Source organism: Salmo salar, chromosome ssa06 (genome assembly GCF_905237065.1).
Source record: "Salmo salar chromosome ssa06, Ssal_v3.1, whole genome shotgun sequence".
Lineage (NCBI taxonomy): Eukaryota > Metazoa > Chordata > Actinopteri > Salmoniformes > Salmonidae > Salmo > Salmo salar.
Window position 1 is genome coordinate 70,698,156 of NC_059447.1, and position 24,076 is coordinate 70,722,231.

General features: G+C 45.9%; 1 protein-coding gene across 1 annotated transcript in view; it reads left to right on the plus strand.

The window, feature by feature from the left end:
• utrn (utrophin) overlaps nucleotides 1-24,076 on the plus strand; it is a 278,656-nt gene that overhangs the window by 184,807 nt on the left and 69,773 nt on the right. The window contains 4 exon segments of the mRNA XM_014205596.2: nucleotides 7,064-7,220; nucleotides 20,748-20,877; nucleotides 22,943-23,211; nucleotides 23,560-23,706. Coding sequence (XP_014061071.1) covers nucleotides 7,064-7,220; nucleotides 20,748-20,877; nucleotides 22,943-23,211; nucleotides 23,560-23,706 — 703 coding nt within the window.

The following is a 24,076-nucleotide window of genomic DNA, read 5'->3' on the forward strand; positions in this document are numbered from 1 at the left end:
CAGTACTACTGTATAATATACTGACAACATTCATTCAGTACTACTGTATAATATACTGACAACGTTCAGTCTGTACTACTGTATAATATACTGACAACAGTCAGTACTACTGTATAATATACTGACAACATTCAGTCTGTACTACTGTATAATATACTGACAACATTCAGTCTGTACTACTGTATAATATACTGACAACATTCAGTCTGTACTACTGTATAATATACTGACAACATTCAGTCTGTACTACTGTATAATATGCTGACAACATTCAGTCTGTACTACTGTATAATATACTGACAACATTCAGTCTGTACTACTGTATAATATACTGACAACATTCAGTCTGTACTACTGTATAATATACTGACAACATTCAGTCTGTACTACTGTATAATATACTGACAACATTCAGTCTGTACTACTGTATAATATGCTGACAACATTCAGTCTGTACTACTGTATAATATACTGACAACATTCAGTCAGTACTACTGTATAATATACTGACAACATTCAGTCAGTACTACTGTATAATATACTGACAACATTCAGTCTGTACTACTGTATAATATACTGACAACATTCAGTCAGTACTACTGTATAATATACTGACAACATACGGTCAGTACTACTGTATAATATACTGACAACATTCAGTCAGTACTACTGTATAATATACTGACAACATACGGTCAATACTACTGTATAATATACTGACAACATTCGGTCAGTACTACTGCATAATATACTGACAACATACGGTCAGTACTACTGTATAATATACTGACAACATTCGGTCAGTACTACTGTATAATATACTAACAACATTCAGTCAGTACTACTGTATAATAAACTAACAACATTCAGTCAGTACTACTGTATAATATACTGACAACATTCAGACTGTACTACTGTATAATATACTGACAACGTTCAGTCTGTACTACTGTATAATATACTGACAACATTCAGTCAGTACTACTGTATAATATACTGACAACATTCAGTCAGTACTACTGTATAATATACTGACAACATTCGGTCAGTACTACTGTATAATATACTGACAACATTCATTCAGTACTACTGTATAATATACTGACAACGTTCAGTCTGTACTACTGTATAATATACTGACAACATTCGGTCAGTACTACTGTATAATATACTGACAACATTCAGTCAGTACTACTGTATAATATACTGACAACATTCGGTCAGTACTACTGTATAATATACTGACAACATTCAGTCAGTACTACTGTATAATATACTGACAACATTCATTCAGTACCATAACACTAAACAACAAATCTCTGCTAACACAGTGCATTCGGAAAGTATTCAGACCCCTTAACGTTTTCCAAGTTTTGTTATGTTACAGCCTTATTCTAAAATTGATTGAATTGGTTTTTTCCACTCATCAATCTACACCCAATACCCCATAATGACAAAACAAAAACAGGTTTTTAGAAATGTTGGCAAATTTATAACAAATTAAAACAGAAACATCACATTTACATACAGTAAGTATATTCAGACCCTTTATTCAGTACTTTGTTGAAGCACCTTTGGCAGCGATTACAGCCTTGAGTCTTCTTGGGTATGACGTTACAAGCTTGGCACACCTGTATTTGTGGAGTTTCTCTCATTCTTCTCTGCAGATCCTCTCAAGCTTTGTCAGGTTGGATGGGGAGCGTTGCTGCACAGCTATTTTCAGGTCTCCAGGGATGTTCGATCGGGTTCAAGTCCAGTCTCTCGCTGGGCCACTCAAGGTCATTCAGATACTTGTCCTGAAGCCACTTCTGTGTTGTCTTGGCAGTGTGCTTAGGGTCATTGTCCTGTTGGAAGGTGAACCTTTGCTCCAGTCTGAGGTCCTGAGCGCTTTGGAGCAGGTTTTCATCAAGGATCTCTCTGTACTTTGCTCCGTTCATCTTTCCCTCGGTCCTGACTAGTCTCCCAGTCCCTGCCGCTGAAAAACATCCCCACAGCATGATGCTGCCAACACCACGCTTCACTGTAGGAATGGTGCCAGGTTTCCTCCAGACATGATGCTTGGCATTCAGGCCAAAGAGTTCAATCTTGGTTTCATCAGATCAGAGAATCTTGTTTCTCATATTCTGAGAGTCCTTTAGGTGCCTTTTGGCAAACTCCAAGTGTTCTGTCATGTGCCTTTTACTGAGGAGTGGCTTGGTTGTCCTTCTGGAAGAATCTCCCATCTCAACAGAGAAACTAGAGTTCTGTCAGAGTGACTGTAGGGTTGGTTACCTCCCTGATCAAGGCCCTTCTCCCCCGATTGCTCAGTTTGGCCGGGAAGCCAGCTCTAGGAAGAGTCTTGGTGGTTCCAAACTTCAATTTAAGAATGATGGAGGCCACTGTGTTCGATGGGGATGCTTCAGTGCTGCAGAAATGTTTTGGGACCCTTCCCCAGATCTGTGCCTCGACACAATCCTGTCTCTGAGCTCTACGGACAATTCCTTCGACCTCATGGCTTGGTTTTTGCTCTGACATCCACTGTCAACTGTGGGTTCTTATATAGACAGGTGTGTGCCTTTCCAAATCATGTCCAATCAATTGAATTTACCCCAGGTGGACTCCAAACAAGTTGTAGAAGCCTCAATTTCGAGAGTCATAGTAAAGGGTCTGAATACTTATGTAAATAAGTTATTTATGTTTTTAACTTTTTATAAATTTGCCATTTTTTATAAATAATCAATAAGGCTGTAACGTTACAAAATGTGGGAAAAGGGAAGGGGTCGAATGCACTGTATGGTCAGTACTCTAACATACTAATAATAACATAGGGTGAGTCAGTACTGTAAAATAATGCCTTTAGATCAGCACCGTAAACCTGTAGAATGTAGAAGTCTAAATACGGTCAGCACTGCAACATTCTTCCAACAAACAGTAAAAAGGCTCCCAAGCACAGACTGTACTGTTACATTACAGAACACAGATACTCAACCTCTCTAAAGGAAAAAAGTGCAGTCCAAGACTTTCATATCTTAATCATTCACTGAAACTTTCTGTAAATTCACTTTCTGTATTTTGAAAGTTCTATATCTTGACAACTTGTTTATTGACATGCAAAACATTGTGTCAACAGTGGACTAATGAAACAAATACCAGAAGATCGTTTTTGAGTGGTATTTTCCTTTTAAAATAACTGTCCAGTGAAAATCTCACTTTTTCATTCCCAAATAATGTTGTTGCCCCGTCGTATACTCGTATTTGTGGCCAAAGCATAAACGGACCGTTTAAGACAATGCTTGCTATTTCCTCATAGAGGATGATGTCATCCTCCTGAGGAGAATGAGCTGGCCAGTCAGTGGGCTACTCGCATTAATATTGACCGGTATGTGGACATATCATTCTGCGGTTGGGGTTTCCAACACAGAAAAGCTGATTTAAAACATAGTTCATTGCCATTTTTGGGAAGGAAAAACTATTTGACTCATATTGTAATTAATTATAGGTCATATTACAAAGAAATCTGGAAACACTGGACAGTTACTTTAAAGCATCCACTGGACCTACTGCAGTGCTGGTCTACACTCTCTTATTTATATTTGACCATGACTAATGCATTACAATCAATAATCATTCCCATTTAGATATGCAAGGGAGTGTATGTCATAACCATGCTGACTGGTTTGTTGTGTAATATTTATGTGCATGAAAAAGAGTTGTGGTGAGGAAGAGAGGGTTGTGGTAAGAAGAGAGGGTTGTGGTAAGAAGAGAGGGTTGTGGTGAGGAAGAGAGGGTTGTGGTAAGAAGAGAGGGTTGTGGTGAGGAAGAGAGGGTTGTGGTGAAGCGGAAGAGAGGGTTGTGGTGAAGCGGAAGACAGGGTTGTGGTGAAGAGATGAAACTAGTTAGAAACACTGCAACACCATGTACTCAGTGTAGCCCTATGGGAGAGGGTTAAAGCTGAGCTGTTATCAGGGTGGGTGGGCGGGTGCTGCAGTGTGTGTATTATTTAAGGTCCATTATGTCTTAATTACTGGACATGTATAATTAGAGTAGCTGCTATGGGACTGTGCGGCTGTACATCATGTTCAGAATGTCAAAACAAAGCATTTAAGAACACACTCACACACACACTCACAGACACACACTGAATAATAATACACATTATACTGTATAACCACACACGTTGATGCGCGCACACACACACACACACACACACACACACACACACACACACACACACACACACACACACACACACACACACACTCACAGACACACACACTGAATAATAATACACATTATGCTGTATAACCACACACACACACACACAGACACACACACACACACTCCTGTAGAATTGGTTTTGGCTGCCCTACAGAGAAGGAAACTCTCAGTGTAACATTCAGTCTCTTGTTTCCTCGTCTTAATGCTTCCAGATGTTGGACACTTTGAAATATGTCCAGTTGTAATGGTTGACACGCCCACCCCAACCTCGCCAGTCTAACCATGTTATTCTGTCCTAGTATCCACCTGGAACCTTCTGCTTACATGGTGATGGACCCGATCATGGTCATGTTTGAAACTGCTTTAACCATGTCATAACCATCTTGTAACCATGTTTTAACCATGTCATAACCATCTTGTAACCATGTTTTAACCATGTCATAACCATCTTGTAACCATGTTTTAACCATGTCATAACCATCTTGTAACCATGTTTTAACCATGTCATAACATCTTGTAACCATGTTTCAACCATGTCATAACCATCTTGTAACATGTTTCAACCATGTCATAACCATCTTGTAACATGTTTCAACCATGTCATAACTGTATTGTAGACATTATTTTAACCGTATTGTAACCAGGGTTCAGTAGATTACCTTCTAAATGTAATCTGTTACAGTTACTAGTTACCTGTCCAACATTGTAATCAGTAATGTAACTTTTGGATTACCCCAAATCAGTAACGTAATCTGATTACTTTCAGTTACTTTTGGATTGCTTTACCTTTAAGAGGCATTAGAAGAAGACAAAAATGATCCATTAAACACTTTGGTGTGTCATCACAGTGGTCTCTGACTTGTGGTCAAACTCACTCAGGTGGAACAGCATTTTCAATGCTGAATTGAATGTCATTGAGAAAACAGAAAGGTGCCATAATGTATTTTTTCGCAATTCAATAAGCAATCATCTAGTTTTTCTAAACAATCTGTAATCTGATATTTTTCCTGGTTACATAACTGATTACAGTTACCGTGTTTTTGATCAGATTACATGTAACCCAACCCTGGCTGTAACCGTAATGTTACTATGATATGACTCAACCCTGGTTGTAACCGTAATGTTACTATGATATGACTCAACCCTGGTTGTAACCGTAATGTTACTATGTTATGACCCAACCCTGGTTGTAACCGTAATGTTACTATGATATGACCCAACCCTGGTTGTAACCGTAATGTTACTATGATATGACCCAACCCTGGTTGTAACTGTAATGTTACTATGTAATGACCCAACCCTGGTTGTAACCGTAATGTTACTATGATATGACCCAACCCTGGTTGTAACCGTAATGTTTCTATGATATGACTCAACCCTGGTTGTAACCGTAATGTTACTATGATATGACTCAACCCTGGTTGTAACCGTAATGTTACTATGATATGACCCAACCCTGGTTGTAACCGTAATGTTACTATGATATGACTCAACCCTGGTTGTAACTGTAATGTTACTATGTAATGACCCAACCCTGGTTGTAACCGTAATGTTACTATGATATGACCCAACCCTGGTTGTAACCATAATGATACTATGATATGACCAACCCTGGTTGTAACCGTAATGTTACTATGTAATGACCCAACCCTGGTTGTAACTGTAATGTTACTATGTAATGACCCAACCCTGGTTGTAACTGTAATGTTACTATGTAATAACCCAACCCTGGTTGTAACTGTAATGTTACTATGTAATGACCCAACCCTGGTTGTAACTGTAATGTTACTATATAATGACCCAACCCTGGTTGTAACCGTAATGTTACTATGATATGACCCAACCCTGGTCGTAACCGTAATGTTACTATGTAATGACCCAACCCTGGTTGTAACTGTAATGATACTATATAATGACCCAACCCTGGTTGTAACCGTAATGTTACTATGTAATGACCCAACCCAGGTTGTAACCGTAATGTTACTATGTAATGACCCAACCCAGGTTGTAACCGTAATGTTACTATGTAATGACCCAACCCTGGTTGTAACCGTAATGTTACTATGATATGACCCAACCCTGGTTGTAACTGTAATGTTACTATGTAATGACCCAACCCTGGTTGTAACTGTAATGTTACTATGATATGACCCAACCCTGGTTGTAACCGTAATGTTACTATGATATGACCCAACCCTGGTTGTAACTGTAATGTTACTATGATATGACCCAACCCTGGTTGTAACCGTAATGTTACTATGTAATGACCCAACCCTGGTTGTAACTGTAATGTTACTATGATATGACCCAACCCTGGTTGTAACCGTAATGTTACTATGATATGACCCAACCCTGGTTGTAACTGTAATGTTACTATGTAATGACCCAACCCAGGTTGTAACCATAATGTTACTATGATATGACCCAACCCTGGTTGTAACCGTAATGTTACTATGTAATGACCCAACCCTGGTTGTAACCATAATGTTACTATGTAATGACCCAACCCTGGTTGTAACTGTAATGTTACTATGTAATGACCCAACCCTGGTTGTAACCGTAATGTTACTATGTAATGACCCAACCCTGGTTGTAACCGTAATGTTACTATGATATGACCCAACCCTGGTTGTAACCGTAATGTTACTATGTAATGACCCAACCCTGGTTGTAACTGTAATGTTACTATGTAATGACCCAACCCTGGTTGTAACCGTAATGTTACTATGATATGACCCAACCCTGGTTGTAACTGTAATGTTACTATGTAATGACCCAACCCTGGTTGTAACCGTAATGTTACTATGATATGACCCAACCCTGGTTGTAACTGTAATGTTACTATGTAATGATCATGTGTTTCCAGGGCTCACCTGGAGGCGAGTGCGGAGCGTTGGAGTCGTCTGCAGAGCCTGCTGGAGGAGCTGTGGAGGTGGATCTGTCTGAAGGATGAGGACCTGGCCAAACAGATGCCCATAGGAGGAGATGTCCCCACCCTGCTGCAGCAGCACAACCACTGCACGGTCAGTACCATAACAATGGTCAATTTGATTACTGCACTGTCAGTACCATGATGAATACCACCTCTGCACTGTCAGTACCATGATGAATACCACCTCTGCACTGTCAGTACCATGATGAATACCACCTCTGCACTGTCAGTACCATGATGAATACCACCTCTGCACTGTCAGTACCATGATGAATACCACCTCTGCACTGTCAGTACAATGATGAATACCACCTCTGCACTGTCAGTACCATGATGAATACCACCTCTGCACTGTCAGTACCATGATGAATACCACCTCTGCACTGTCAGTACCATGATGAATACCACCTCTGCACTGTCAGTACCATGATGAATACCACCTCTGCACTGTCAGTACCATGATGAATACCACCTCTGCACTGTCAGTACCATGATGAATACCACCTCTGCACTGTCAGTACCATGATGAATACCACCTCTGCACTGTCAGTACCATGATGAATACCACCTCTGCACTGTCAGTACCATGATGAATACCACCTCTGCACTGTCAGTACCATGATGAATACCACCTCTGCACTGTCAGTACCATGATGAATACCACCTCTGCACTGTCAGTACCACAGTCAGTACGACCATAGACACAACCCCTGTAGCCAAAATGACACCCTCCATTATAAACAAAACCACAACTATAACCACTACAATATGGTAAACGAAACAAAGGTAGTGGTTCTTTAGTATTTAGCGATGTGGTTACTATACATAATTACCCTCCCTAGTTGTGATTCAGCCTCTGGTCAGGGTTAAGCCTGGCTGTTTGTCTGCAGCTGCTGGCGTTGCTGCTGTTGACATAGTAATGTGTTTCTCTGGCCTTTTTCTCCATTTCGTTCAGAAGGCTATTATTTCATTCACACAAATGCCTGGAGAGTACACACACATTTCCATGGCTGTGTAACTATGTGATGGTGTGTGTGTGTGTGTGTGTGTTTGCCTGTTTTATTATGGGACAGGGTATGGTTACAGTGAATGGTGATGACAGAGTAGAGAGGACGATAGCTTGGTCAGACAGTCTTTAGAAAACATGGCACGGCTCAAAAAGGCACAATATTCAATATTTCTCCATCTCTATCTTATTCTCCCTCGTTCTCTCTCTGCCATCTCCTCTTTCTTACTCTGTTTCTCTCTGACTTTTACACACACAACTCTCTCTCCCCCTCTTTCTCTGTCTCTCTCTGTCTCTCTCTCTCTCTCTCTCTCTCTCTCTTTCTCTCTCTGTCTCTCTCTCCCCTTCTCTCCCCTTATTTCTCTCTCTTTCTTTCTCTCATCTCCCCTTCTCTCTCTCCCTCTCCCTCTCTCTGTCTCTTTCAGGCTGTGGGGCTCTCACAGACATAGTGGTTAATAGAATGAAGTAGTTGAAAGTGAAAAGGATCACTTTTCATTTTGACTTCAGGTCTTTCTTACTAGATTGGCTTTGAGTTCCCGTAGAGCCTGAGAGAGCGACCTGGGGCAGATCAGTACAAAGCACCGGCCCTTTGAACACGTCACAGTCCATTACACACACGCACACTAACTGGACTGTCTGGATGAGGGGAGAAATACATACATATTTGCATGGGTATATAGAAATGGGAGGTCTGATGTGAGGCTGAGGAAGGTACGGTTTCTGAAAGGAAAGAAAGAAGGTAAGCTTAGCCACCTAAATGAATCAAGAGGAAGATATAGGAGGGCTGCAGCAGAGCGCGAGGGAGAGGAAGAAAGTGATGATGAAATGACAGTCCCAGAAATCAAGGAGACAGAGAAGAGTGATGAAATGAAAGAGAGCTGGCAGAGAGGGAGAGATCGAGAGAAGGATGAATTTGATGGCGAGACAGGCAAATGAGCAGAGGAGGAGGTGGAGAGAGATTGTGATGAAGAGCGCATGACTCAGTAGGGAGTGAAGAGAGGTAGAGAGCTGGAAACTCATCTCATTATTGGAGAGTATCTATCCTTATATCACCATGTAAACAAATGAAAGGGGGAAAGGAAGACATTTTGTTATTCCGGAGATGAGCGTTGCCTGAAAGTGCCCTTCTCCTCCAGTATGTGTATGGATTGTCTGTGTTTTTGTTTCTGATATGGCCATAATAGTTTTTATTAATCACACATTGACTGATCCAATAAAAGGCCTGTGTTAGCGGCCCACTGATTCAGCTGATCAAGGAGAGAGAGAGAGAAAAGGAGAAGAGAGCACTTGTAGCCATTTTTAATCACTCTCTCTCTGTACTTTTATCTCCGTGCAACAGTTGTCTTTGTCTTTTCAGTGTGGGGAGAAGCCACCACAATATGTTGCATATTTAAAAAGGACTTAGGATTATGGGAATATATAATTAAAGCGGAAAAATAAGAAAATAAGACAAAGAAGGAGTGATTAGGAGTGTTTGTCTGTTATTTACTCGTTTAGAAGGGTTTCATCAACTCACTGTTTGTGGAGGCTTGGTTTTAAGAGTGTTGTCCTCGTTTTGCTAATATTAGTGTCAGTCAAGAGGCTAAGCCAAGCTAACATATTTACACTGCCTATGGTAAGCTAGCTAATGCAATCACTGAGCCAAAGTTAAAGCTACTATCATCAGAGTGGCTACGCTAAGCTAGTTTAATCATACTGTCTGTGTGATCGATTAGCACCATTTACCTGGATGGGCAGGTTGTAAAGGAAAATGAAATGGACTGCTGCGTCGCCACAACGTTATCTCCCTCAGAGAGAGAAACAGAGGGAGAGGGAGAGAGAAAGAAACAAAGAGAGAGAAACGGAGCGAGAGACTCAGAGTGAGAGAGAAAGAACAGAGAGAGACTTTCTGACTTTGAATTTCTGTGAATAGTTACTTATCATTGACTGTTTATTTCTCCTTAATTCTCCTTATTTAACTTTAGAAAGCCTCTTGTAGTGGTTAGGAGTTCATATCTATCTGGAATGGGCTGAATAACTGTAAAGTCCTTCACTGTGTTGGTTGGCTTTCATTTTGTTTTACTTAGCGAAGCCAATTCTCAAGTTTCATGTCTTACAGTTTTTCTGCCTTTGAGGCCAGAGTAGGTAGAGAAGTAGCCTCAGTTTGGATGAAGATGCCTTCCAGATGTCGACCCTAACACCTCCAATACGGCATAAACAATGTGAGGAGAAACTGCATTGCAAAAACTCCCATCGAGTTCTGTCACATGTATTCCAGAGTTAGCATTTTAATGCTTCAAGTCACACTGACTCCTACTTGAACCGTCTGCACGCTCCCTTGTGGGCTCGTAAACCAAATGAGGCTCAAAAGGCAGCAGTTTAAAACAGCAAACACAGACCTCTTTTCTTCTCTCTTTTTCATTCCACATGAGAAAAACCACATGACTCAGCAGCACGACAAATTCAGATTGTTTGTAACCTCGGAGGGGCTGAGGCAGAGCTGAAGGCAGCGCAAAGCCAAGCAGTTTAATGGCATTTAGCTGGTTCTTTAGTGAGGTCTGAGAACAGGCTGTCATTTATAGTAGCAGAGAGGGGGTGGGAGAGAGGAGGAGTGGGAGGTAGAGAGGTAGAAAGACATACAGAAGGAGAGGGGAAAAGGGAGGGTGAGATGAGAAAGAGATACATTAGAATACTTTGAGGAGACAGTACAGTAGGAAAAAGGATATTGGACCAAAAGAAAGGGATGTGGGAATTAAGTAGAGAGAGAGAGACAGGGAAGGAGACAGTGGAGTTGGTATGGGAGAGAGAGGGACCGATAGAAGGAGACAGGAGAGTTGGTATGGGAGAGAGAGGGACCGATAGAAGAAGACAGGAGAGTTGGTATGGGAGAGAGAGGGACCGATAGAAGAAGACAGGAGAGTTGGGATGGGAGAGAGAGGGACCGATAGAAGGAGACAGGAGAGTTGGGATGGGAGAGAGAGGGACCGATAGAAGAAGACAGGAGAGTTGGGATGGGAGAGAGAGGGACCGATAGAAGAAGACAGGGGAGTTGGTATGGGAGAGAGAGGGACCGATAGAAGAAGACAGGGGAGTTGGGATGGGAGAGAGAGGGACCGATAGAAGAAGACAGGAGAGTTGGTATGGGAGAGAGAGGGACCGATAGAAGGAGACAGGAGAGTTGGTATGGGAGAGAGAGGGACCGATAGAAGGAGGCAGGAGAGTTGGGATGGGAGAGAGAGGGACCGATAGAAGGAGACAGTGGAGTTGGGATGGGAGAGAGAGGGACCGATAGAAGAAGACAGGAGAGTTGGTATGGGAGAGAGAGGGACCGATAGAAGGAGACAGTGGAGTTGGGATGGGGGAGAGAGGGACCGATAGAAGGAGACAGGGGAGTTGGGATGGGAGAGAGAGGGACCGATAGAAGAAGACAGGGGAGTTGGGATGGGAGAGAGAGGGACCGATAGAAGAAGACAGGAGAGTTGGTATGGGAGAGAGAGGGACCGATAGAAGAAGACAGGAGAGTTGGTATGGGAGAGAAAGGGACCGATAGAAGAAGACAGGAGAGTTGGGATGGGAGAGAGAGGGACCGATAGAAGAAGACAGGAGAGTTGGGATGGGAGAGAGAGGGACCGATAGAAGGAGGCAGGAGAGTTGGGATGGGAGAGAGAGGGACCGATAGAAGAAGACAGGAGAGTTGGGATGGGAGAGAGAGGGACCGATAGAAGGAGGCAGGAGAGTTGGGATGGGAGAGAGAGGGACCGATAGAAGGAGACAGTGGAGTTGGGATGGGAGAGAGAGGGACCGATAGAAGAAGACAGGAGAGTTGGTATGGGAGAGAGAGGGACCGATAGAAGGAGGCAGTGGAGTTGGGATGGGAGAGAGAGGGACCGATAGAAGAGGACAGGAGAGTTGGGATGGGAGAGAGAGGGACCGATAGAAGGAGACAGGAGAGTTGGGATGGGAGAGAGAGGGACCGATAGAAGGAGACAGGAGAGTTGGGATGGGAGAGAGAGGGACCGATAGAAGAAGACAGGAGAGTTGGGATGGGAGAGAGAGGGACCGATAGAAGGAGACAGGGGAGTTGGTATGGGAGAGAGAGGGACCAATAGAAGAAGACAGGGGAGTTGGGATGGGAGAGAGAGGGACCGATAGAAGAAGACAGGAGAGTTGGGATGGGAGAGAGAGGGACCGATAGAAGAAGACAGGAGAGTTGGGATGGGAGAGAGAGGGACCGATAGAAGGAGACAGGAGAGTTGGGATGGGAGAGAGAGGGACCGATAGAAGAAGACAGGAGAGTTGGGATGGGAGAGAGAGGGACCGATAGAAGGAGGCAGGAGAGTTGGGATGGGAGAGAGAGGGACCGATAGAAGAAGACAGGGGAGTTGGGATGGGAGAGAGAGGGACCGATAGAAGGAGACAGGAGAGTTGGGATGGGAGAGAGAGGGACCGATAGAAGAAGACAGGAGAGTTGGGATGGGAGAGAGAGGGACCGATAGAAGGAGGCAGGAGAGTTGGGATGGGAGAGAGAGGGACCGATAGAAGGAGACAGTGGAGTTGGGATGGGAGAGAGAGGGACCGATAGAAGAAGACAGGAGAGTTGGTATGGGAGAGAGAGGGACCGATAGAAGGAGGCAGGAGAGTTGGGATGGGAGAGAGAGGGACCGATAGAAGGAGACAGTGGAGTTGGGATGGGAGAGAGAGGGACCGATAGAAGAAGACAGGAGAGTTGGTATGGGAGAGAGAGGGACCGATAGAAGGAGACAGTGGAGTTGGGATGGGGGAGAGAGGGACCGATAGAAGGAGACAGGGGAGTTGGTATGGGAGAGAGAGGGACCGATAGAAGGAGACAGGGGAGTTGGTATGGGAGAGAGAGGGACCGATAGAAGAAGACAGGAGAGTTGGTATGGGAGAGAGAGGGACCGATAGAAGAAGACAGGAGAGTTGGTATGGGAGAGAGAGGGACCGATAGAAGGAGACAGGAGAGTTGGTATGGGAGAGAGAGGGACCGATAGAAGGAGGCAGGAGAGTTGGTATGGGAGAGAGAGGGACCGATAGAAGAAGACAGGGGAGTTGGGATGGGAGAGAGAGGGACCGATAGAAGAAGACAGGGGAGTTGGGATGGGAGAGAGAGGGACCGATGGAAGAAGACAGTGGAGTTGGTATGGGAGAGAGAGGGACCGATAGAAGAAGACAGGAGAGTTGGTATGGGAGAGAGAGGGACCGATAGAAGGAGACAGGAGAGTTGGTATGGGAGAGAGAGGGACCGATAGAAGAAGACAGGAGAGTTGGGATGGGAGAGAGAGGGACCGATAGAAGAAGACAGGGGAGTTGGTATGGGAGAGAGAGGGACCGATAGAAGAAGACAGGGGAGTTGGGATGGGAGAGAGAGGGACCGATAGAAGAAGACAGGAGAGTTGGTATGGGAGAGAGAGGGACCGATAGAAGGAGGCAGGAGAGTTGGGATGGGAGAGAGAGGGACCGATAGAAGAAGACAGGAGAGTTGGTATGGGAGAGAGAGGGACCGATAGAAGAAGACAGGGGAGTTGGGATGGGAGAGAGAGGGACCGATAGAAGAAGACAGGAGAGTTGGTATGGGAGAGAGAGGGACCGATAGAAGGAGACAGGGGAGTTGGGATGGGAGAGAGAGGGACCGATAGAAGGAGACAGGAGAGTTGGTATGGGAGAGAGAGGGACCGATAGAAGGAGACAGGAGAGTTGGGATGGGGGAGAGAGGGACCGATAGAAGGAGACAGGAGAGTTGGAATGGGAGAGAGAGGGACCGATAGAAGGAGACAGGGGAGTTGGGATGGGGGAGAGAGGGACCGATAGGAGACAGGAGAGTTGGAATGGGAGAGAGAGGGACCGATAGAAGGAGACAGGGGAGTTGGGATGGGAGAGAGAGGGACCGATAGAAGGAGACAGGGGAGTTGGGAAGGGAGAGAGAGGGACCGATAGAAGGAGACAGGAGAGTTGGAATGGGAGAGAGAGACAGGGAAGGAGACGGGAGTTGGAATGGGAGAGGGAGACAGTGGAGTTGGTATGGGAGAGAGAGACAGGGAAGGAGACAGTGGAGTTGGAATGGGAGAGAGAGACAGTGAAGGAGACAGTGGAGTTGGGATGGGAGAGAGAGACAGGGAAGGAGGCAGGGGAGTTGGGATGGGAGAGAGAGGGACCGATAGAAGGAGACAGGAGAGTTGGGATGGGAGAGAGAGGGACCGATAGAAGGAGACAGGGGAGTTGGGATGGGAGAGAGAGGGACCGATAGAAGGAGACAGGGGAGTTGGGATGGGAGAGAGAGGGACCGATAGAAGAAGACAAGGGAGTTGGGATGGGAGAGAGAGGGACAGATGGAAGGAGACAGGGGAGTTGGGATGGGGGAGAGAGAGAGGGAAGGAGACAGGGGAGTTGGGATGGGAGAGAGAGAGAGGGAAGGAGACAGGGGAGTTGGGATGGGAGAGAGAGGGACCGATAGAAGGAGACAGGGGAGTTGGGATGGGAGAGAGAGGGACCGATAGAAGGAGACAGGGGAGTTGGGATGGGGGAGAGAGGGACCGATAGAAGGAGACAGGGGAGTTGGGATGGGGGAGAGAGGGACCGATAGAAGGAGACAGGAGAGTTGGAATGGGAGAGAGAGGGACCGATAGAAGAAGACAGGGGAGTTGGGATGGGGGAGAGAGGGACCGATAGAAGGAGACAGGAGAGTTGGGATGGGAGAGAGATGGACCGATAGAAGGAGACAGGGGAGTTGGGAAGGGAGAGAGAGACAGGGAAGGAGACGGGAGTTGGAATGGGAGAGGGAGACAGTGGAGTTGGTATGGGAGAGAGAGACAGGGAAGGAGACAGTGGAGTTGGAATGGGAGAGAGAGACAGGGAAGGAGACAGTGGAGTTGGTATGGGAGAGAGAGACAGGGAAGGAGACAGTGGAGTTGGTATGGGAGAGAGAGAGACAGGGAAGGAGACAGTGGAGTTGGGATGGGAGAGAGGGAAGGGGAAGGAGACAGGGGAGTTGGGATGGGAGAGAGAGAGAGGGACCGATAGAAGGAGACAGTGGAGTTGGTATGGGAGATAGAGGGACAGAGGGAAGGAGACAGGAGAGTTGGGATGGGAGAGAGAGACAGGGAAGGAGACGGGAGTTGGGATGGGAGAGAGATGGACAGAGGGAATGAGACAGGGGAGTTGGAATGGGAGAGAGAGGGACCGATAGAAGGAGACAGGGGAGTTGGTATGGGAGAGAGAGACAGGGAAGGAGACGGGAGTTGGGATGGGAGAGAGAGGGACAGAGGGAATGAGACAGGGGAGTTGGGATGGGAGAGAGAGGGACCGATAGAAGGAGACAGGGGAGTTGGAATGGGAGAGAGAGACAGGGACCGATAGAAGGAGACAGGGGAGTTGGAATGGGAGAGAGAGGGACCGATAGAAGGAGACAGGGGAGTTGGAATGGGAGAGAGAGGGACCGATAGAAGGAGACAGGGGAGTTGGGATGGGAGAGAGAGGGACCGATAGAAGGAGACAGGGGAGTTGGGATGGGAGAGAGAGGGACCGATAGAAGGAGACAGGGGAGTTGGAATGGGAGAGAGAGGGACCGATAGAAGGAGACAGGGGAGTTGGGATGGGAGAGAGAGGGACCGATAGAAGGAGACAGGGGAGTTGGAATGGGAGAGAGAGGGACCGATAGAAGAAGACAGGAGAGTTGGGATGGGAGAGAGAGGGACCGATAGAAGGAGACAGGGGAGTTGGGATGGGAGAGAGAGGGACCGATAGAAGGAGACAGGGGAGTTGGAATGGGAGAGAGAGGGACCGATAGAAGGAGACAGGGGAGTTGGAATGGGAGAGAGAGGGACCGATAGAAGGAGACAGGAGAGTTGGGATGGGAGAGAGAGGGGCAGAGGGAAGGAGACAGTGGAGTTGGAATGGGAGAGAGAGACAGGGAAGGAGACGGGAGTTGGGATGGGAGAGAGAGACAGGGAAGGAGACGGGAGTTGGGATGGGAGAGAGAGGGACAGAGGGAAGGAGACAGGAGAGTTGGGATGGGAGAGAGAGACAGGGAAGGAGACGGGAGTTGGGATGGAAGAGAGAGGGACAGATGGAAGGAGACAGGGGAGTTGGGATGGGAGAGAGAGGGACAGATGGAAGGAGACGGGAGTTGGGATGGGAGCAAGAGGGACAGAGGGATGGAGACAGGGGAGTTGGGATGGGAGAGAGAGACAGGGACAGAGGGAAGGAGACAGGGGAGTTGGGATGGGAGAGAGAGGGGCAGAGGGAAGGAGACAGGGGAGTTGGGATGGGAGAGGAAGGGGGGATTGATATAAAAAAGAGGGGTAGAGGCAGAGAAATAGAGAGTGACAGTAAAAGAGAAAGGGAGGAGAGACTGGAAATAGCCTTCTCTCCTCTCTGCTGTGTTGTGATGTTATCTTCCTCTCATATCTCCTCATCAGCACAGGGCAGGGGCCAATAAGACTGTCTGCTCTGCTGCTCGACACACACGCGCACACACACACACACACACACACACACACACACACACACACACACACACACACACACACACACACACACACACAGCCAAAGTCACAGCTACAAGATACACTCCAGGTTTATAGTGCATTGATGTGTCAAAAATGTCATACTGGAAGGCTTTGTGTCACAAACTGTAGCACCACTTATTCTTCTGTTAGTTGAAGTGGAACGTTTTCACTCTTCTGGGTCACTGTCTTACCAGGGAAGACTGTGTCAATCTCTCTGACTTTCATGCATCTTGTTTCATGTGTCTTGTCCACAAGGTTCTGTTTTGGGTCCGGCACTTTTCAGTTTATATATGTTACCCCCTGGCAACGTTATCAGAAAGCACAGCATTGATTTTCACTGCTACGCAGACGATACACAACTTTACATTTCTGTGTCACCGGAGGATTTTAGCTCCACTGATAAATTATTAGACTGTATTTGTGATTTAAATACTTGGATGGCCTACAACTTCCTCCAGCTAAATCAAGACATGACCTTAGGTACTTATTGTTGGAGCCAAAGCACAGAGAGAGAATCGAGCCGCACATTTTAATTCACAGGCAATAAAGATAAAACACCAGGAAAAAAACCTAGGTGTTATTTTAGATTCTGAACTCCATTTCAAATCACACATTAGGAATGTGACCAAAATAGCTTTTTACCACCTGAGGAACATTGCCAAGGTGTGGCCATTTCTCTCTCAGGCTGATACAGAGAGACTCATCCATGCTTTTATTATAAGCAGGCTTGACTATTGTAATGCTCTCCTGTCTGGTCTAACCAAGAAAGCCGTTGGTCAACTGCAAAACATACGGAATGCTGCAGCATCGGAACTGACCAAGACCAGATGGAGAACACACATTACACCAGTGTGAAAGTCTGCACTTGGCTGCCTGTGAGTTTTAGAATTCATTTTAAGATGATTCTATTGGTTTATAAATTAATCCACGATTGTGCACCCCAATACATGTCAGACATGCTTTTAAGTTATGTACCCAGTAGGTCCCTCAGGTCCTCTGGCACTGGCCTTTTAACTATCCTGACGCCTAGGACCGAGAGGCAGCCTTTAGTTATTATGCCCCCAGCCTCTGGAATAGCCTGCCAGGAGGCAGAAACTGTGGACATATTTAAAAGAAATCTTAAAATACACATTTTTAGCTTTGCTTTTCCTTAGGATGCTTTTCAGTTTTTATTGTTATTCTTTAGTTGTTTTATTATCCTCTTACAGTATGTTTGTTGTGTAGTGAATATTTCAATATTTTTATTTTCATCGTTTTTCATCGTTTTTTCCTGCGAAGCACATTTGGAGTTGCATTCCATGTCTGAAATGTTCTGTATAAATAAATGATTTGACGTTCCTCTCTTCTCCTCCTCAGATAGATCGTAATCTCTTATCTCATCCTGGCAACTGAGAAGCGTTGTTTTAGTTCCTCTTGAAAGGGGATGCATCAGCTTGTTTCATTTCTACTACGAGTGTTTTTCCTCAGGGTCCTTCATTATTACGGTGACTTTCTGAAGTTACTCAGGAAGATTGAGTTGTTCTTTATTAGCGCTGTCTGTCAGACTTTTTGGGGTTACCGAGGGGACAGAGGGTTACTGGCTGGAAGGGGTGACCGTGCCATGAGTGACGCCGAGCATTGCCATGGTTACACGCCTCTGCCTTGGCTTACTCTCCTTTTTGAGTCGTTTGCAGACAAGAACGAGACGTCGTGGCGACTGGAAGATGCTAGAAGACGCTGTTATTTTTTTACCTTCTGCCAATGCCAATACCCGTCCATTGCCCCTTTTGATCTAAAGGCATGTGCATCGCCTCTGCCTTTCAATGTCCTTGTTCTCCCTTCATGTCTTGACTCCAAACTATGATGAATAAGAAAAGTAACAGTCGCTCTTTCTAGCTTTCAAAAAGTGTTTAATGTTGAAGAAAAATAATATATATATTCTCAAATGTGATTTATGACATGACGTTTCCTAAAATCTAATCAACTGTTAACATTTCCTTTTCTGCAAGTATTTCCTTATGTCTGTCCAAAATGTATCCTACTACTAAAGTCCACTCAACCCAACATGCTGTCATATAGTCTTCAATAGACTTGGGCCGGTGTTGCGTAACAAATGGAACCCTTGCAAATTCTGCTACCTTGTATTCCTCATCTCATCCTGTCTGATATAACCACAAGCTCCCAATCTAATGATGTTCCTCATAGCGTTTCCCTCGACGATGGTCCTCACACAAAGCAATCACACAGTCCGATAGGCATCAGCGTCCCCCTGGGGTCCTGGATATATTAAAACAAGAATAATTACCCTGGTACATGTAGTCCTGCTTTCCTCCTCTTCCTCTCCCATAGTGGATGTTTTGGCAATAATGTTAGTGAGGTCGTTTAGAAACTCACCCCTACTCACCACTGGACTAACCGGCCTGTAGTGAGTCATTGTGCGTGCGTGACGTGCGTGCGTGCGCGTGTGTGTGTGTGTGTGTGTGTGTGTGTGAGGGAGGATGTGGGGGCAGAAAGAAAGAGGATAGTAGAGAGAGTGAGGTTGAGTTAGTGAAATAGAATGCAGGGAGAGAGCAAGTCAGAGAGTGTGTGTGTGTGTGTGTGTGTGTGAGAGGGAGGAAGAGAAAGTGAGTGTGTGTGATATGATTTGGCATTAGTGAGTGTTTTGATGAAGACTGCAGGCGGCTGTGTCGTGAACAGCTCTGAGTGAACGCCTCAGTTCATTTCACTTTGACCTCCGGGAAATGTCTCATTTGACCTGCCGTTCCTGCCTTCAATCGCTGCTCTGTTTTCTTTTCTCGTTCCTGCTCTCTCCCTACCTCTCTCCCTACCTCTCTCCCTAACTCTCTCCCTAACTCTCTCCCTAACTCTCTCCCTAACTCTCTCCCTACCTCTCTCCCTACCTCTCTCCCTACCTCTCTCCCTACCTCTCTCCCTACCTCTCTCCCTACCTCTCTCCCTACCTCTCTCCCTAACTCTCTCCCTACCTCTCTCCCTAACTCTCTCCCTAACTCTCTCCCTACCTCTCTCCCTACCTCTCTCCCTACCTCTCTCCCTAACTCTCTCCCTAACTCTCTCCCTAACTCTCTCCCTAACTCTCTCCCTAACTCTCTCCCTACCTCTCTCCCTACCTCTATCCCTACCTCTCTCCCTAACTCTCTCCCTAACTCTCTCCCTAACTCTCTCCCTAACTCTCTCCCTAACTCTCTCCCTACCTCTCTCCCTAACTCTCTCCCTACCTCTCTCCCTACCTCTCTCCCTACCTCTCTCCCTAACTCTCTCCCTACCTCTCTCCCTAACTCTCTCCCTACCTCTCTCCCTAACTCTCTCCCTAACTCTCTCCCTAACTCTCTCCCTAACTCTCTCCCTAACTCTCTCCCTAACTCTCTCCCTAACTCTCTCCTTACCTCTCTCCTTACCTCTCTCCCTACCTCTCTCCCTACCTCTCTCCCTAACTCTCTCCCTAACTCTCTCCCTACCTCTCACAATCTCTTATTCTCCCTTTCAATGAGAGAAGGCCAGACAGGGAGCACGTTCTAAATTGCTGCCATCACCTGAATGAGATTTTTGTTTACGGTGCTGATGGTGTGTGTGTGTGTGTGATTATGTGTGTGTGATTATGTGTGCGTCTAGACCCTGGTTCCTTTGAATGTAAAATAAAACGTCTGATTTTAGGATGAAAGGTGGAGTTGATTAAAGTGAAATGTAAATGTTTGACTTATTTGATATGGAGATGCTAGGCTAGGCTAGGAGGATAGGCTATCAAAGCAATCTGAACCGAGGGAAAACAGAGTTCACATACAGTTCACAGCATTGATGGTACTGGGAGATGACAACTCTGATTCCAATACAGGCACTTATACTCCGACTGAGCCACTTGAACATTTAGAGATAGGTACTGTAATGACTGTCTCTATCATTTTGATAAAAATTGCATATTTATTGCTTGAGTTCACTAATGTGGTCTACGACGCTGTTTGATCAAATCGGGCAGAATCCAAAGATTTCTTTGTTTTAAAATAACTCATTTATGAGTTATGGATCTCAGGTTAGGAGTAAGACATTTTGAGTAAAACATTCAGGTTCAAAAGATACAATGTATTGACCAGTTCCTGTTTGTGTTTCTCCCCAGGCCTTGCGGTCAGAGTTGAAGGACCGTGAGCATGTTGTGGTCAGTACGTTGGATCAGGCACGCATGTACCTGGCTGACCAGCCCATCGAGGGGCCGGGAGAACCACGCAAGAACCTACAGCCCAAAACAGGTGAGTGTCCTGTCACTGCCTAGCCTACACACGCACGCACGCACGCACGCGCACACACACACACACACACACACACACACACACACCCTTGAAAAGCAGCTCTGAAGTTCCCCAGTCCACTTGATGATTTTGTGGTGTGTGATATGAGGCTTAGAATACACCCGAACACTAAATATGCACCATATTTTATTAGTAATTCTGTCTCTAAAGGCTGATCGGCCCAAGCGGATGAAACAGTGAAGTCGTAGCTACTGTACATCTGCACATTTCCTCTTTATCAGAGTCTGGATGTTCAATAATGTAGGGTCCCCATGAGACGGTCTGCGAGGGTGTGGACAGAGTTGAGAGCAGGCAGGGATCTGGCACTTCTGTCTTCTTTGATATAGTTATTGAAGGCCTCTTGTCAAATCAGTGGTTAAGAGCTGCTCTGAGAGCTGTGATGGGCAGGATGGTTTCATTCTGGTGTATATAAAATCAGAAGATGAAACTTATCTGAAACCAATCCTAAGATGATCTCAGATGCTGTCACAGAAGTGTGTGTGTGGCTGTAGAGGGTATATCTGATCTAAAACCTGTGATAGCTCGGATGCTTTCACAGGAGGGACAAGGGGCTTCACAGAGTAAAACTGATCTGAGACCAGGGACACCGCTGTCTCCTTTAGTCATGTCTGAACCCAGTGGCTGAGAAGACCTCAGACCCAATTAAATGCTCCCGGAGTTTCCCTGGCTTTTGTTTGCATTTCAAACTTCTCATTATTAAAGCAGACAGCGCCCACGCTGGTCCTGTCTGGGGGGTGTGGATATCTATGTCTGGCAGACTGACAGACAGAAAGACCCGCTGTATATAGTTTGTGTAGTTTGGGTATAATGTGTATAATTATGCTGTATATACAAGGTGCATTTGTAAAAGAGACCTAGGTCTTAAATGTCTCAATAAAAGTAAAATAAAAACAATAGAAAATGTGTGCCTGTGTGTGCCTGTGTGTGCCTGTGTGTGCCTGTGTGTGCCTGTGTGTGCCTGTGAGTGCCTGTGTGTGCCTGTGTGTGCCTGTGTGTGCCTGTGAGTGCCTGTGAGTGCCTGTGTGTGCCTGTGTGTGCCTGTGTGTGCCTGCATGCTTCAGATCAGGGTGTCTGAGATTTAGATGGTCTCTGACAAGCTGATTTCAAATCAAATCAAAGTTTATTTGTCACGTGCGCCGAATACAACAGCTGTAGACCTTACAGTGAAATGCTTACTTACAGGCTCTAACCAATAGTGCGGGAAAAAAAGGTATGTGTGTGTGTGTGTGTGTGTGTGTGTGTGTGTGTGTGTGTGTGTGTGTAGGTAAGTAAAAAAATAAACAACAGTAAAAAGACATTTGAAAATAAGAGTAGCAAGGCTATATACAGACACCGGTTAGTCAGGCTGATTGAGGTAGTATGTACATGTAGATATGGTTAAAGTGACTATGCATATATGATGAACAGAGAGTAGCAGTAGTGTAAAAAGAGGGGTTGGTGGGTGGTGGGACACAATGCAGATAGCCCGGTTAGCCAATGTGCGGGAGCACTGGTTGGTCGGGCCAATTGAGGTAGTATGTACATGAATGTATAGTTAAAGTGACTATGCATATAAGATAAACAGAGAGTAGCAGGGGGGGCAGAGGGAGGGCACACAATGCAAATAGTCCGGGTAACCATTTGGTTACCTGTTCAGGAGTCTTATGGCTTGGGTGTAAAAACTGTTGAGAAGCCTTTTTGACCTAGATTTGTCACTCCGGTACCGCTTGCCATGCGGTAGTAGAGAGAACAGTCTATGACTGGGGTGGATGGGGTCTTTGACAATTTTCAGGGCCTTCCTCTGACACCGCCTGGTGCAGAGGTCCTGGATGACAGGGAGCTTTGCCCCAGTGATGTACTGGGCCGTGCGCCAGGTCTGCAGACCTGTCGTGCTCTTTTCTCTTCAGAGTAAATGTCTCGCTTCAAGTTGAAGTGTTTGCTTTTATTCTACAACCAACTTTCCCCTTTTAAGATGTTCCAGTCATTGTCCTCTCCCTCACTCCCCCTTTCTCTCCTCCTCTCCCAGACCTGACTCCAGAGGAGAAGGCGCGGGGTGTGGCCAGGGCCATCAGGAAGCAGACAGCGGAGGTGCAGGAGCGTTGGGAGCGTCTGCAGGGCCACGCAGGTGGATGGCAGAGCCAGGTAGAGAGGGCCTTAGAGCGGCTACAGGAGCTCCAGAGCAACATGGACCAGCTGGACCTGCGGCTAGCCAGGGCAGAGGAGACCAAGGCTGGTTGGCAGCCTGTAGGAGACCTGCTCATAGACTCACTGCAGGACCACATAGCGAAGACCACGGTGAGGGGGGGGACTGGGGAGTAACTAGTCTATTAATGGGGGGAGAGAGAGAGGGAAGATGTTTTTACATTCACTACCATACATTTAGGACCAACAAGGCCTTGCTGGTGGGTACAAGCAGGTAATAATTGACCTGTACATACAGTACATCAATGGCCAAAAATGAATAACCTGTCACCATCTAATCACTATTGGCTCAGGTATTACCCCAGCACTGTAGTATGTACAGTATCAGGACATTGACACAATCAAGACTAAACACTGTACTGATAATGTAATGTACATCTGTCCACAGCAAAACACGGATCTGAGTATTTTGTTTGTGTATCCCATGTGTGTGTGTCCCAGGTCTTCAAGGAGGAGATGTCCCCTCTGAGGCAGGACGTGTGTGAGGTGAACGAGCTGTCTGGTGAGCTGGCTCCTCTGGATGTCCAGCTGTCCTCCATCTCCTCCAGACAACTGGACAACCTCAACATGCGCTGGAAACTACTACAGGTGGGCAATGGGTGTCACGCCTAAAACCTTCCCCCCTTTACAGGTGGTCAGTGGGTGTCACGCCTAAAACCTTCCCCCCTTTACAGGTGGGCAGTGGGTGTCACGCCTAAAACCTTCCCCCCTTTACAGGTGGGCAGTGGGTGTCACGCCTAAAACCTTCCCCCCTTTACAGGTGGGCAAAGGATGTCATGCCTAAAACCTTCCACATTTTACAGGTGGGCAGTGGGTGTCACGCCTAAAACCTTCCCCCCTTTACAGGTGGGCAAAGGATGTCATGCCTAAAACCTTCCACATTTTACAGGTGGGCAGTGGGTGTCACGCCTAAAACCTTCCTCCCTTTACAGGTGGGCAAAGGATGTCATGCCTAAAA